Below are 17,091 nucleotides of genomic sequence, written 5' to 3' on the forward strand. Positions count from 1 at the left end.
GTTTAGAGACATGGAGCAGGTACAGACAGCTCGGATCAGGTGAATCCTGGAGGGGTTGCAGGAGCGTAGTTAATAAGGAAATGAGAAAGTTGAAAAGAGAGGAAGAAAAGATTATGGAAAATCCAAAAAGACATTAGAAGTATATTAAGGGACGAAGAGTAACTTTAGGGAGAATAGGCTCCTTTCAGACCAAAGTGGACATTGTTGTGAAGTTGGAGGAGATTGGTGACCTACTTAATGGATATTTCTGCTCTGCTTTTACCGTGGAGAGCTTGGACCTGGAGATGGAGAAGTCTTTAAGTCAGCCTGCATTGCAACATAGGAGGTGTTGAATGTATTAAAACGTATGCAGTTAGGGAAGTCTCCAGGGCCTGATCAGGTATATCCATAAACTCCTAAGGGTTCTTTTACCTTGAGCCCCCTAATCAAATCCGGTTCCTTACACAATACCCGGTCCAGAATAGTTGACCCCATAGTGGGCTCAACCACAAGCTGCTTTGAAAAGCTGTCTCATAAATATCTTCTCTTGAGATCCAGCACCAACCTGATTTACCCAATCTACGTGCACATTGAAATCCCCCATAACTATCATAACATTGCCATTTTTAAATGCCTTTTCTACCTCCTATTGTAATTTGTACCCTACATCCTGGCTACTGTTCAGAGGACTGAATTGAACTCCTATCAGACTCTTTTTACCCTTGCAGTTTCTTAACTCTACCCACAAGGATTCTGCATCTTCTGTGTCATCTCTTTCTAAAGATTTGATTTCATTCTTTTTACCAACAGAGCTACACTACTCTCTCTGCCTATCTGCCTGTCCCTTCGCTGCAACATGTATCCTTGGATGTTAAGCTCCCAGTTATGATCTTCTTTCAGTCATGCCTCGGAGATGCCCACAGCATCGTACATGCCTCTCTCTGACTGCATTACAAGATCATCTACCTTGTTCTGTATACTGTCTCCATTCAAGTATAACACCTTCAGTCCTGTATGCATCATCCTTTTCAATTGCCCCCCCCCCCCCACCAATGTTACTGGAAGTTAAATTTTTAATGTTTTCTAATCTTCTTGTCTTTTTATTTATTCTGGAGGCTTCTATAACCTCTCCTGCACTATCTTTCCCTTTATGTTATCCACGCTTTTCCAAACTGTGGAATTTTTGAACCTGGTACTTCATTTAAAGACAATCTTTTAACCCCTCTCACTAACTGCTGTTTTAACCCATCATCTACCTATCCTTCATCGCACTCTCACTCCACACTGCATCTACCAGTAAGCCAAAAACATGCACTAAGTAGGTTACTAGAGTGGATCTGAGGATTAAGTACACACGTATTTGGAAAGACAGGGTTGATTACTGTTAGCACAGTTTTGTTTTGGAGATGATATTTAACAAATTTTATTAAGTATTTGAAGAAGTTAATGAAAGGTTGTATTTTGGGTCCTGTATGAATTTCAGAAAGGCCTTTGAAAAAGTTCCACGTGGTAGTTTGCTATGAGAAGTTAGACCACATGAGATCCAGGGAGAGGCAGCTAATGTGAAGATAGGAAGTATCAGAATCAGATATAATATCACAGGCATATGTCATCAAATTTGTTTTTGTGCATCAGCGGTACATTGCCATACATAATAAATACTGTGATACAGTAAGATGTACATATATAATAAAGTTAAATAAGTACAGCAAAGTTTCTTGCTGGAATTCTGAAGAATGAGAGGAGCTCGTATAGAAACATAGAAAATAATGAAAGGAATAGATAAGATAGACGCAAGAAAGTTGTTTCACTGGTAGATAAGACTAGAACTAGGGGACATAGCCTCGGGATTTGGGGGAGTAGATTTAGGATGGAGATGAAGAGGAACTGCTTTTCCCAAAGAGTGGTGAATCTATGGAATTCTCTGTCCAATGAAGCCGTGGAGGCTGTCTCAGTTAAGACAAGGTTGGATAGATTTTTGCATAGTAGGGAATGAAGGGTAATGGGGAAAAGGCAGATAGGTGGAGATGAGTCCATGGTCAGATCAGCCATGATCTTATTGAATGGCGGAGCAAATTCAACAGGCCAGATGGCTGACTCCTGCTCTTTTTTCTTATGCACTTATGTTCTTTTAAGTAGTAAGTTATTGTTAATAGGTTTAATGTCCATTCAGAAATCTGATAGCAGAAGGAAAGAAGTTGTTCCTGAATTGTTGAGTGTGCCTTCAGGCTCCTATACCTCCTCCCTGATGATAGCAATGAAAGTCCTGGTTGATGGGGGTCCTTAATAATGGATGCCGCCTTTTTGAGGCATTGCTCCTTGAAGATGTCGTGGATGCTGGAAGGCTAGTGCCCATGATGGAACTGACTGAGTTTACGATGTTACGCATCTTATATTGATCCTGTGCTATGTCCCACCACCATACCAGATGGGGATGCAGCAAGTTAGAAGGTTCATTCCTGTGCATCTATAGAAATTATCAAGTGTCTTCAGTGACAGAACAACTCTCCTCAAACTCCAAGTGAAATATAGCCACTGTCATGTTTTCTTTGTAACCACATCAATATGTTGGGCGCAGGATAGATCCTCAGGGATGTTTGTCACCTAGAAACTTGAAATTGCTCACCCTTTCCACTTCTGATCTCTCTGAGGAATGATGTCTGTTCCCTCATCTTACCCGTTTTGAAATCCACAATCTCTTCTTTAGTCTTACTGATGTTGAGTGGAAGTTTGTTCCTGCGATACCGATGAAATAGCTGATAAATCATTCTTATGTACGCCTTCTCATCACCATCTGAAATTTTGCCAACAATAGTTGTGTAATCAGCAAATTTATAGATGGCATTCGTGCTGTGTAAAGCGACACATTCACGGGTGTAGAGAAAATAGAGCAGTAGGCTAAGCACACATCCCTGAAGTGCGCCAACGTTGATTATTGGCGAGATGGAGACATTATTTCCAACCCACACAGACTGTGGTCTTCTGGTGAGCAAGTTAAGGATCCAGTTACAGAACAAGTTAGGGAGAGTGATGATGGAAAGCTGCTTTTCAGAGAAAAGGCCCTTAACTATGGGATTCCCCAGGCCTCAGTGCTAGCTATTTGTCTTCTATATCAGTGACTTGGATGAAAATCTATGGTTAATAACCTGAGGACATAGGGTTAAGATAAGAGGGTGGAAGATTTAGAAAGGATTCGACAGAGAAGTATTGTATCTTGAAGGCGGTTGTACACCACCAATTTGTAATATTAAAAGAGGCAAGTTTCTTCTTAAAGTATATAAAATATAGGAGTGAAAGCATTCATACTGATATAATTTACTTCTCCTTTTGAATTCGAGACAGACATTAAGAGTCGGGATTTCCCAAGTTTTTTAAATTGGATCTAGCCTCTATATAGTGATGTTGCTTAAAATTCTTTTCTCTCACTTCCAGTGTAATGAATGAAGAAACTTCCATTATTGAACTTAGTTTTGTAAGTTGTGCATTTTGCCATTACATATAGTTTCAGTGTCATGAAGGATATACTTCCTAAATTTTATAATGCTGCAGATGGAGGATACCAAACACACTGGAAGATTTAGGAGGGATTTGTGGAAGATTTTTTTACCCTTATAGAGTGACTGTATCTGGAATTCATTTCCTGACAGAGGGATGGAGGTGATTAATCTTAAAACAGTTCAGTTTTTGGATGAGTATATGAAATGCCATGCCGTAGAAAGCTGTAGGCTGAATGCTGAGAAATGGGATTAGTGTAGATACGTGTTACACCCGGCACAGGCACAGTGAGCCAAAGAACCTGTGTCCATGATATAAAACTCATACATGACTTCCTGATCACTACTCAGTTTTGTTTCAAATCCTCCTCTTTTTATACTAATACATTGAGTTGCATTTTCCTAGTCTTGTTATGCAGGCTGTTATGTAGTCAAGTTCGTAGCTTGTCAACAGTTCTAAAGTTTGATTGGCACCATCAAAATCAAACAGTGCAAACTAGATTCAGGATCACAGTAGAGAGGTGCTGTTTATTCTTATTTCTTGTTTTTGTGCCATAGGTGTATAACAGGAATTTTGAAAAATAAGCCTCGTATTCTGGTGACCCATCAGCTTCAATATCTAAGTGCTGCTAGCCAAATTATCATATTAAAAGAGGTAAGTTTCTTCTTTGAACTAAGTGTCCCTTTATGAAAATACATCAAAATGGAATTCGACACTCAAATTGACGTATTTGCTTTTCACAATCTTTTCACATTGTGAAAAGCTTAGAATAGAGCTTTTATTTGTAATATGGATCTGTCATTGTCAAATCACTTTTTATTGTTATTTCACAGTAAAAACGAGATGTTTTTCAGGACCATGGTGCTACATGGAACAATACAAAAACTACACTGAACTACATAAAACAACACAAAAACTACACTAGACTACAGACCTACCCAGGACTTTTGTGCCTTTTTCACCACTCAGCAAGTATGTACAGAGCACATAAGATCCTCAGTGATGTTTATGTTGAGGATCTTAAAGCTGTTCACCCTCTCAACCCCAGATCCATTGATGTCAATAGGGGTTAGCCTGTCTCCATTCCTCCTGTAGTCCACAACCAGCTCCTTTGTTTTAGCGACCTTGAGGTCGAGGTCATTTTCTTGACACTACTGTGTCAGGGAGATGACTTCTCTGGAGGCTGCCTCATTAATACTTGAGTTTAGGCCAATCAGTGTAGTGTCGTCAGCAAGTTGAATTAGCAGATTGGAGCTTGGGTGGTGACCCAGTCATGAGTATACAGAGAATAGAGGAGGGGCTTAGGACACAGCCCTGAGGGGCACCTGTGTTGAGGGTTGGAGGTGAGGGAGCCCACTCTTACCACCTGTTGGCAATCTAACAGGACATCCAGGATCCAACTGCACAAGGCAGGGTCAAGACTGAGGTCTCTGAACTTCTTGTCGAGCCTGGAGGGAATTATGGTGTTGAATGCTGAACTGTAGTCCAAGAACAGCATTCTCACATAAGCATCCTTCTTCTCCAGATGTGTAAGGACGGCGTGTAGAGCTGTGGCTATTGCGTCATCTGTCGATCGGTTGTGTCGGTAGGTGAATTGTAGGGTGTCCAGTGTGGTTGGCTCCAAGCTGCGGATGTAGCCCTTGACCAGCCTCTCAAAGCAGTTGCTTATTATTGAGGTCAGTGCGACAGGATGCCAGTTGTTCAGACATGTTGCCATGGTCTTTTTGGGTACAGGAACAATGGTGGATGTTTTGAAGCAGGAGGGCACTCTACACTGGGAGAGGGAGAGATTAAAATGTCTGTAAACTCACCAGCCAGTTGTGCCGTGCACACCCTGAGTACCCATCCTGAGATGCCATCCGGTCCTGCAGCCTTGCGACTGCCCACTCTTTGGAAACACCTGCATTCCTGCATTCTTCAGCCTCAGAGATGACCAAGCTGCAGGTCGCATCAGCAGCTCTCCTCAGGGGTTCAGTTTTGGCAACATCGAATCGAAAAGATTTAGTTCATCTGGGAGACAGGCAGCGATGTTAGAAACTCCACTGTGTTTAGCTTTGAAGTCTGCGATGGTGTGCAGACGTTGCCATAAGCTGTGTGTGTTGTTGGTGGAGAGTTGAGTCTGAAGCTTGTCCCTGTTATTGTTGTTTCGCTGCCTTGATGACTTTGTGTAGATTGTAGCTGCATTTCTTGAGTTCCTGTTGGTTACCGGCAACGTAAGCTCTGTGTCACGTGTTAAGTGCTGCTTGCAAAGAACTGTTGGTACAGGGTTTCTGGTGTGGATAGACCCTGACCAATTTCTGGGGGACAACATCCTCAATGCACTTCTGAATGAAACTCATTACCCCATCCGTGAACTCGGAGAAATCATCATCATGGAAGACATTCCAGTTGACGTCATCAAAGTAGTCAATGTCATAAGATGACCAGGGTGTTTCTGCTTTTATTCTGCATTTAGAAATGTGGTATGTGCTTTGCATAATTTTCAATTTGCTTCAATGGATTATCTAAGTGATTGTAGAGGCTTGTGCACAAACTCCTGTCAGCATTCTGGATTTCAGGCTACAAACAGGATTTCCAAAAGTTACTTAGCAATCTATGGACTCTCTTTCAAGGGCTCTTTGGCTCATGTTCTTGATATTTATTATTGTTGTATTTTTTCATTTTTCCTCAGCTCAAGCTGGTAAAACTTGAGCTACAGATGTAGCCAAGCACACTCATTTCTCAATTGCTAGGAATGTTTGGATTATTCTGAATTGCTAGGAATTTTCAGATTATTCTAGTAGTGTTTAGTTCTGTGGTTTTCTGAAGATATACATAAATATTGCTGTGTAGGCTTAATTGTTTAATGCTGTCGTGCAGTGTTCAAAGATTGAATTTAATGTCAGAGAAATGTATACAATATTAATCCTGAAATGCTTTTTCTTTGCAAACATCCACAAAAACAGAGAAGTGCCCCAAAGAATGAACGACAGTTCAGCATGAGAACCCAAAGTCCCTCCCCAGTTCCCCCCCCCACGCTTAAGCAACAGCAAGCAACAACCCCCCTCCCCCCACCAGCAAAATAAAGTGCATTGGTACTGTCACCGAGCCCAAGTGTGTCCTAAGCAATAGCAAAGACACAAACCAAAGTTACTCAGAAGTCTTTGCATTTCATCCGACATTTGACAAACCGCAGGTTCTCTCTGTCCCGGGCAAGGGTGAGGGAGGTATCCCCCATTTTCACAGCAAGCGGAAGATATAACAACAACCTGCTGGTTTACAATGTTAAAAGTCTGCTTTGTCACATTTTTCCAAGCTCTGTGTCCAAGAATCGCAAAGACGTCGGGTGTCCAGGCCCATAGCGAAAGATTTTCTGGCCTCCCTGATGACACACGAGTCTCCTGCCGTGACAGTGACCCTCGATCTGCCTGTATCCAGAGCCCTGAGATCTTAGGCTTCTGAACACAATTGAGCTTCTCAGGCCAAACCCTTGGCATGTCGAATAACGGCCAGTCGTGGAACCCCAAGAACGGGTCCCATTCCCGCAAAGAGCCAAAGCCTGTGTGCAACTCCAGGTCAGGGTCTTCAAAGGATATTAAAGGTAGAAATAGAGCTGTTTCCGAAGATGCAAGCAAAGGATTCGCCATTAGCCGCCATTATAAGCTCCGCCTTCTTCAGAATGCTATCAGTTATAGATACTACTATTGGGCCAATGTATACACCCTGTTCTTGGGAACACAGAAAGCCTACAGCACAATACAGGCCCTTCAAGCCACAAAGCTGTGCCAAACATGCCCCTACCTTAGAACTACCTAGGCTTACCCATAGATGTCTATTTTTCTAAGTACCATGTATCCATCCAGGAGTCTCTTAAATCTTGAATTTATAGGTCTTGTATTATGTACTTCTGATATTTTTTTGGGTTACCCACCTGGTCCTGTATTGCCACAAAGAACCCCTCTACTTCAGGGAAGAGATCTGCAACCAAGCCAGGCATTTGATGCTTTCTTGTCGACATGGGGTCTGCTCAGATTGTCTTCCACGGAGGGTCATGCTCTTCTGTTTGTTTGTAATGTGAAAAAGACTAAGGAGCTGGTGGTGGACCTGAGGAAGGCTAAGGCACCGGTGACCTCTGTTTCCATCCAAGGGGTCAGAGTGGATATGGTGGAAGACTACAAATACCTGGGGATACGAATTGACAGTCAACTGGACTGGTCAAAGAACACTGAGGCTATCTACAAGAAGGATCAGAGCCATCTCTACTTCCTGAAGAGACTGAGGTCCTTTAACATCTGCCGGATGATGCTGAGGATGTTCTACGAGTCTGTGGTGGCCAGTGCTATCATGTTTGCTGTTGTGTGCTGGGGCAGCAGGCTGAGGGTAGCAGACACCAACAGAATCAACAAACTCATTCGTAAGGCCAGTGATGTTGTGGGGGTGGAACTGGACTCTGATGGTGGTGTCTGAAAAGAGGATGCTGTCCAAATTGCATGCCATCTTGGACAATGTTTCCCATCCACTCCATAATGGATAGGTTAGGCACTGGAGTACGTTCAGCCAGAGACTCATTCCACTGAGATGTAACACTGAGCGTCATAGGAAGTCATTCCTGCCTGTGGCCATCAAACTTTACTACTCCTCCTTCGGAGTGTCAGACACCCTGAGCCAATAGGCTGATCCTGGACTTATTTCCACTTGGCATGATTAACTTATTATTATTTAATTATTTATGGTTTTATATTGCTATATTTCTACACTATTCTTGGTTGGTGCGACTGTAACGAAACTCAATTTTCCTCGGGATCAATAAAGTATGTCTGTCTGTTGTTAACTTTTTCCTCTGTAGTGATAATTTCTTCATTTTTCTGGGTTGTGCTTTCATTTAAGTTTAGTGGTGTGTACTTATCAGAATTTCATGTGTACGCATAGAGTGCTGAATCCTACTTTTGTTGATGAAAATATACTCTTAGAAGTTTTATCTGACTGTGGTGTAGTAATTTGAATGTTTTTTATTCCTCTTCCTCCTCTTGTCTCAGGCAGTGTTAATCCAAGTGTATTCTAGTTGCACATAGTGTTTTCTAAAATTTGTCAATTCAGTTTTTATTTTTCTTAGTAAATTTTCCACATCCATTTTGGACCAAGCTGTTATTGCAAAATAATATATTAATATGGATGTAGTGAAAGTATTTATTATCTTTGTTATATTTTTACTATTGAGCACTGTTTGGCAGATATTCATAAGCCTTGAAGTAAATTCAGTCAAATGATTTACCTTTATTGGACTATGATCTGTTTTCTTAACTTTTTGATACCCCAAATACTTCTATGTTTCATATTCTTCTGTCATTATATTGTATTCTGTGCTCTGTGTTATAATCTATTTAGCACTATTGCACCTTTCATTACTATTATTATTATTATTTTCTTTGCTTTTGCATTTGCACAGTTTGTTGTATTTTGCACACTGGTTGTCTGCCCCGTTGGTGAAGTCTCTTTCATTGATTCTATTATGGTTATTAGATTTATTGAGTATGCCTGCAAGAATATGAATCTTAGGGTTGTATATGGTAACATGTATGTCCTTTGATAATAAATTTACTTTGAACAATTATATTTAGTAAATCACATCCTAAATTTCAATTAATTAATTGACATACTGAAAATTAATTTCAGGGTCGAGTGGTTGAAAGCGGAAAGTTAAACCAGCTAATAAAATCTGGAGTTGATTTTGCTCATCTGCTGAAACAGCATGAAGAAGATGAACAGGCAGATCTTCATTCCACAACTAAACTAATGAAGGAACGTACACTTTCTCAGACCTCAGTTTTGTCATTGGGGTCATCAACGCAATCACATAAAGAGAGCACAGTTGAACTATCAGTAAGTAAAGCAATTCGCTTTGTAAAACATCTGTGAAAATCATGGATGTAACTTGACTGAGTGTTTCAAATTGGGAGCTACTATTGACCAAAGTAGAAAAGGTTTCAACAAGGTGGTTAAAACTTAAAAAAAAAATTAAATCAATTTTGGACAAATATTCAGTCCAATATGTTTCTTTACAAAATGCAAACAAGAATTTATTAAACTTATGTTTATTTAGTGATACAGTGCGTAATATGTCCTTCCGCCCCAGCAACCCACCAGTTTAACCATGGAGTGAATTTACTTGCATCTTATCTCCACAATCACTTCGGTTTTCCCCTTTAAGGGGCATTCCCACTAACGCAATCCCCCTCCAGTTTTACAGGCTTCTTTTGTCTCCTTCACAATTCTGCAGAAGCGTTTTCATCTGAACCATTGACTCTGTTTGTCTTCACCCAGCTGTGGCTTGACCTGCTGAGTTTTTGTTTTTATATTATATATCAAGCATTGTTGCCACGCCTTTTGTTATGGAAGTCAAATCAGAGCTCAATGGGCTAGGATGCATTTTGGTTAATGGACCTCTAGAATTGGAGCAGTCAGGGGAATCAGCTGCACTGAAACAGATAGCCAGAGAGGGGACTCACCCCCTTGCACACATCTCCCAGATAGCTTCCTGCAAAAGGTATCCTTGCACAGGTGGATGTCACCTTGGTGCACTCTACTTCAGTGGCTTGTGCAAGTCCTTTTTACTGTGTGGTAGGACTCTGCCTCACATATTATGCATTACCAAAGTATGTTTTCCTTCGAGCCCTCTGGAGGAGGCGGAAAGGTCTAGTTTGCATTGTGATGTGACCCTTAATAGACTGTTTCTAAAGGTCAGGACTTTTGAGCATGGGTGTTAGTAGTTTGAGAAATCCAGCTGGAAGTAGTTACTGCCCCTGAAGTAGGTGTGACATTGGATAAGCTAGTGTCCACACAGGTGCAATCATTTCTACAGCTTTTCAAAACAGTGCTAGAAAACTGGACAGGCAAATTTGAGCCACTCTCTTTGCAGGATTTTACAGGGGGTTTGAACTCATTCATTTATTTTGATGCCATGCATGACTTCTCAGGAGTTATTGTTAATTTTTATTCTGCAGACTCTATTGTGTGCTTATTGTAGCAGTGCCACACTATTGTTCTATTCATAGCCATAGTTACATTGGAACATACTGTACAGAGTTCCCAGAGGAAGTGGTTGAGACTGGTACACAGTGACCTTTAAAAGTCTTTTGGTTAGTGCATGGAAAGGAGAGCTTGGAGGGCTGTGGGCTAGCAGAGAGGATGTTGTGGTTGGCATGGACCAGTTGGGCTGAAGGGTCTATTTCAGGTGTATTACTCTGTGCACTTGGTTCTTTCATCAGGTATGCTCATAAAGTGTAGGAGCAGAATTAGGCCATTCGGCCCATCTACTCTGCCCTGTCCTTTAATCATGGCTGATCCATTTCCTGGGTGGGGGGGGGGGGAGATTTGTCTCAACCAAGGAGATGTAAGGCATTTTTTTCACTCCACTTGCCTGCACAAAGTGTAGAACCTGCTTAGCAACCCCCCCCCCCCCCCCCATATCAGGGACACGTGAGCCATGGGGGCAGGTGGTGTGTGGTCCTCTGAGCAGCTGGAGCATATCACAAGTCCTGGTTTTGTGATCACTGACGCCAGGCAGACAATCTGTGAAGACTATTGATAATGGTTGGGGTCACCCGTCTTGTAAAGACACTGTCCAGAAGAAGGCCAAAGCAAGCCACTTCTGTAGAAAAAAAATTGCCAGGAATATTCATGGCCAAAGACTGTGATTGGCCATTTCGTATGGCACGCCACATGATCATGATCCATTTCCCTCTCAACCCCATTCTCTTACCTTTTCCCTGTAATCCTCCTTAAATGCACCTAAGACCTGGCCTCCATAGCTGCCTGTGACTCCAAATTCCACAGATTCACCACTCTCTGGCTAAAGGAATTCCTCCTCATCTCCATTCTAAATGGACATACCTCTATTCTGAGGCTGTGCTCTCTGGTCCTGGACACCCCCACTTTAGGAAACATCCTCTCTACATCCACTCCATCTAGGCCTTATAATATTTGATATGTTTCAATGAGATCCCTCCTCATTCTTCTAAATTCAAGCGACTACAAGCCCAGAGCCATCGAATGCTCCTCATTTCATAAGGCTTTCAACCCCAAAGTCATTTTCGTGAGCCACCTTTGAACCCACTCCAATGTCAGCACATCCTTCCTCAGATAATTGGCCTAAAACTGCTCACAATACCCCAACTGAGGCCTCACCAGTGCCTTATAAAGCCTCAGCATTTCATGCTTGTTTTTGTTTTCTAGTCCTCTCTGAATTAATGCTAACAATGCATTTGCCTTCCTCACCACTGACTCAACCTGCAAGTTAACCTTTAGGGAATCCTGCATGAGGACTATCAGTGGATAAGTTACAGCATGGTCAGCATGCAGTTTGCTGTCTGCCAGAAATCCAACCCAGAAATGAACAGCTTTGTGAATTTGTAGAAAATGTATTTATGTAATTACTTTTAGTTTGATAACAACTGTATATCCTTGATGAGTAACTAATAGATTGGTTACTGCATTTTGATGTATTAACATATCATTTGACTGATGGACATTCTCCAGTTATGAAAAATGTAATGTATAGTTTGTTATTTTTATCCTGTGTGTTTGTTTGACAGGGAGAGACTGCGTTCTCTGCAATACCAGAAGAGAGTCGAACTGAAGGATCAATTGGTTTCACAGTCTATAAGAAGTATTTTCTAGCAGGAGCTAATAGTTTTATGTCATTGGTTCTTTTGGGTCTCTATTTGTTGGCACAGGTAAATGTTCAGCATCTAAACTTCAGCTAATAAATATTCAATACATTTCTGTCAGACACAGAATATCTTGAGCAAGAACTCCTAATCACCACCTCCTGTGATTCTGTGGTACATTTAAGATCCTATGCCATCAGCACTCTGGAATCACCATGAACTTGAAGTTGAACAGTGTAAATTGCCCAGATGTATAGGCAAGTTGCAGAGATGGGTGTTGTGGCTGTGTGGGGGGGTGGCATTTGTTGGAATGGGGGAGTGTGAAATAGGAACTGGTGTAAATGGCTATTTGATTGTCAGTACAGTCCAAGTAGGCGGAAGGGGCCTGTTTCCATACTCTTGACCCTGTACTTGTCAAGACCAGTTACGTACATGAGCTCAGAGCTGTGTTTGACTAGTCTCATATTTCTATAAAGTTTTTCATTTGCTTTTGCATCACGTCAGGATCTTGTTGGGAAACTATGCATTTGCCTGGTTAACTGCATTTAAGAAATTCAGTACTATCCAATACAAATGGTCTCTATAATCAACTTGCCATTGGCAATTTTAAAATATTCATTCCTTCCACTACTCCAGTTATGGATGTTGTACCTGATTTGTGGGATACCTGTGGGGAGTAAAAGTTTCTTTAGCAATGTCAGTTAAGGCTCACGCAACATCTCCCTGATTGACCCTTAAGTCCTCACGCAGAGGGCAGAATCAGTATCAGAGCAGGTTTAATATCACTCGTATATGGCATGAAATTTGCTGTTTGTGGCGTTTGGTGGTTGGTTTGACCTGATGCTCTCCTGATTAGTCCTGATACAGGGTTTTTGACCCAAAATGTCAATAATTCCTTTCCTCCCACAGATGTTGCTTGAGCTGCTGAGTTCTTCCAACAGATTGTTTGTTGCAAGAGATAAGATACTGTTGATGTTCAAAGGGACATGGGTGTGCTTACTTATAAGTTACGGAAGTTAGACTTGTCGTTTCAGCAGGTTGTTAGAAGGGCAAATATTATACAGTTGACACTTGGAGCGACTCCTTTCATCAGGATTCGGGTCTCTGCACAAAATGTTGACTGTTCATTTCCCTCCATAGATGCTGCCTGACCTAATGAGTTCCAACAGCATTTTGTATGTTGCTCCAGATTTCCAACATCTGCAAAATCTCTTGTATCAGATGTTGCATTATTAAAAGGCTTTGATTACAGGAATAAGAAAGCCTCATTGCAGTTGTAACTTGTGCAGTGACAGTACCTGGTGGTACAGAGGGAAGGCAGGAAAAATTCACTGGACTGAATCTAAGGATGTGAGGTTTGCAACTTGAAGAGAGATTAAATAGACTAGGACTGCTTTCTTTATGGTTTAGAAGAATAAAACTTCTCTGTGAGTCTTCCAAAATTCTTATAAGGGCCAGCAGGCTAGTTGCTGGTAGAATTGAGGTCTGCAGGACCTGGAAGTACAGTTTAAAAAAGTGTAGGACAAAGGTGAAGGAAGAATATTCTCTTTGAGGGTTGTGAACCTTTGGAATTTTTTGCATTCATTCAAGGGATCAAGGGAATGTGTAGACTGCCCTGAAACATACAACTCAGTTATTAAGTCAGCCATGATTGTAATGAAAGTGTGAGCAGGGAAAGGTCCAGGTAGCTTACTGCTGTTTCTATTTGTTATTACTTTTGTCCTTGTGCAATTCAGTGGAGTCTGGAGTGAATATTGAGGCTCTCTGTGGCTTCCTAACTATATACCCCTGCACTCCACCTCTGGAAGGGGGAAGAAGTCAGAATAAGATGGTGGGGGAGGGGAGGAAGAAATACAAGGTGGCAGGTGATAGGTGAAACAGGGAGAGGGGGAGGTGGTGATCTAAAGAGCTGGGAAGTTGATTAGTGAGTGGAAGAGATAAAGGGCTGGAGGAGAGGGAAATTAATAGGAGAGGTCAGAGACCTTGGAAGAAAGGGAAGGGGGAGGACAACCAGAGGGAGGTGATGAGCAGGTAGGAAGAGAAGGTGTGAGAGGGAAACGGGAATGATGAAGGAGAGGAAGGGAGGTACTTACTGGGAAGTTTGAGAAATTGATGTTTATGCCATCATGATGGAAGTTATCCAGACAGAATATTGTCCCTCCCACCCAGGTGTGGCCACATCTGGGCAATAGGGAAGGCTGTGCACTGATATGTCAGAATAGGAAGGGGTGGCCACTGGGAATTCTCACTTTTTGTGGTGGATGGAGCAAAGCTGCTAGATGAAGTGTCTCCCAATCTACGTCAGGTCTCACTGATATGCAAGAGGCCACACTGCGAGCACTGGGTACAGTAGATGACTCGCAGGGTAAGTGCCACCTCACCTGGTGCCATGAATGGTAGTGAGGGAGGAGGAATTGGGGCAGATGTGGCACTTGTTCCATTCGCAAGGATACCCTGCTGACATCCTTGTAAATCAACCTTATTTATAACTTGCCTGTAGGTAGGTGACCAAAACTGCGCGTAATACCCCAAATTAGGGCTCACTACAACTTCAACGTAACATCCCATCTCCTGTACTTAGTACTTTGATTTATGAAGGCCGATGTGCCAAAAGCTTTCTTGATGACTCAATCTACTTGTGATGCCTCTTTCAACTAATTATGGACGTGTATTCCCAGATTCCTTTGTTCTACCACACTCCTCAGTACCCTACCGTTCACTGTGTAAGGCCTACCCTGTTTGGTCCTACCGAAGTACAAAACCTCGCACTCGTTTGTGTTAAATTCTGTCTGCCATTTTTCAGCCCATTTTTCCAGCTGATGCAGATCTCTCAGCAAGCCTACACCCCCAATCTTGGTATCATCTGCAAATCTGCTGATCTGTTAACCTCATTATCATCCAGATCGTTGATATAGATGACAAACAACAAATGACCCAGCACCGACCCCTGCAGCACTCCAATACGTCACGGGCTTCCAGTCATAGTGGCAATCATCTTTTCCCACAAACCGATATCTAATTGAATTTACTGCCTCAACTTGAATGTCAAGTGACTGAACCTTCTTGTCCAACCTCCCATGTGTCAAATGCTTTGCTGAAGTCCATGTAGACAACATCTACTTTCCTGGTAACTTCCTCGAAAAACTCTACGATTGGTTAGACATAATCTACCACACACAAAGCCATGCTGACCATACTTAATCAGGCCATGTCTATCCAAATATATAAAGTCCCCTAGTATACCTCCCAGTAACTTTCCTACAACTGATATCAGACTCACCAGCCTATCATTTCCTATATTTAGAGCCTTTCTTAAACAGCTGAACAACATTGGCTATCCTCTAATCCTTCGGTACCTCTCCTGTCACTCAGGATGATTTAAATATCCTATTAAGGTCCCAGCAATCTCTGCACTTGCCTTCTGTAGGGTCCGAGGGAACACTTTATCAGGCCCTGGAGACTTATCCACTCTGATTTGCTTCAGGGCAGCAAACACCTCCTCCTCTGTTATCTGTATAGAGTCCATGCAGTTGATGCCTCACTTCATAGATTCTCTTTATTCCTGAGTAAAAATAGATACAATAAAAAATTAAGATTTCCTCCATCGGTTTTGGCTCTACACATGGATTATCATTCTAATTAGCCCTCTGGAAGATTATGTCCTTTGCAATTCTTCTGCTCTTAACATAACAGTAAAATCCCGTAGGATCCTCCTTCACCTTGTTTTCTAGAGCAACTTCATGCCTTCTTTTAGCCCCTCCCCCACCCTGATTTCCTTCTTAAGTGGTCCCTTGTATTTCTTATTCTCCATAAGCTCCTCATTTGTTCCAACCTGCCTATACTTTCTGTGCACCTTTTTTTTTAAACCAGGGCATCAATTTCTCTTGAAAACCAAGGTTCACTACACTTGTTATGTTTACCTTTTATTCTGACAGGCACATACAAGCTTTTGCTTTAAAAAAAAATCACTTTTGAGGGCCTCCCACTTACTAAGTACACCTTTGCCAGAAAACAGCCTGTCCCAATCCACACTTGCCAGATCATTTCTGATACCATCAAAATAGGCCTTTTTCCAATTTAGAATTTTAACCTGAGGACCAGACCTACATTTTTGCATACGTACTTTGAAACTAATGGCACTGTGGTCACTAGATGCAAAGCGTTCCCCTACACAAACTTCAGTCACCTGTCCTGTCTCATTCTCTAATAGGAGATCAAGTATTGCACTCTCTCTCATTGGGACTTTTATGGACTAATTAAGGAAACTTTCCTCAACACATTTGATAAACTCTTTCCCATCTAGTCCTTAGACAGTATGGGAGTCCCAGTCAATATATGGAAATTTAAAATCAATTACAATAACAGCCTTATGTTTCTTGCAAATTCCTGTAGAATCCCCTTAAGATCTCTCTTAAAAATTTGTTCCTCTAAATCCCTCAGACTGTTGGGAGGGCTGTAATATAGCCCCATTAATGTGGTCGTACCTTTCTTATTCCTCAGCTCCACCCATAATGCCTCACTGGATGAGCTCTTCAGTCTGTTCTGACAGAATGCTGCTGTGACATTTTCTCTTGACTAGTAAAGCCATCCCTCCTCCTTTAATCCCTCCTGTTCTATCATGCCTAAAACAACGGATTCCCAGAATACTGAGCTGCCAGTCCTGCCCCTCCTGCAACCAAGTCTCACTAGTGGCCACAATACCATATTTCCAGGTGTTGATCCATGCCTTCAGCTCATCTGCCTCTCCCATAATACTTTGAACTATGTGCAGCTCAGGATATTAGTTGCACCATGCTCAACCTTTTGATTCCTGACTTTGTCTGAGGTTTTATCTGCTTCTGAAGCCTTTCCACTAAATGTTCAGTATTAGAAAACCTTCCCACTAAGGTAATAGTCCCCACCCAGTTCAGGTACAAACTGTCTTCTGTACAGGTACCACCTTCCCTGGAAGAGAGCCCAATGATCCAAAGAT

General features: G+C 41.9%; 1 protein-coding gene across 5 annotated transcripts in view; it reads left to right on the plus strand.

Moving 5' to 3' along the window:
• abcc4 (ATP-binding cassette, sub-family C (CFTR/MRP), member 4) overlaps positions 1 to 17,091 on the plus strand; it is a 268,298-nt gene that overhangs the window by 123,344 nt on the left and 127,863 nt on the right. For all 5 annotated transcript variants that reach the window (XM_059970351.1, XM_059970353.1, XM_059970354.1 and 2 more), the window contains 3 exons: positions 4,032 to 4,128; positions 9,127 to 9,333; positions 12,045 to 12,185. In XM_059970351.1, the coding sequence (XP_059826334.1) occupies positions 4,032 to 4,128; positions 9,127 to 9,333; positions 12,045 to 12,185 (445 nt within the window). The remainder of the gene's footprint in view (positions 1 to 4,031; positions 4,129 to 9,126; positions 9,334 to 12,044; positions 12,186 to 17,091) is intronic.

This window comes from Hypanus sabinus, chromosome 5, assembly GCF_030144855.1.
Source record: "Hypanus sabinus isolate sHypSab1 chromosome 5, sHypSab1.hap1, whole genome shotgun sequence".
NCBI lineage: Eukaryota > Metazoa > Chordata > Chondrichthyes > Myliobatiformes > Dasyatidae > Hypanus > Hypanus sabinus.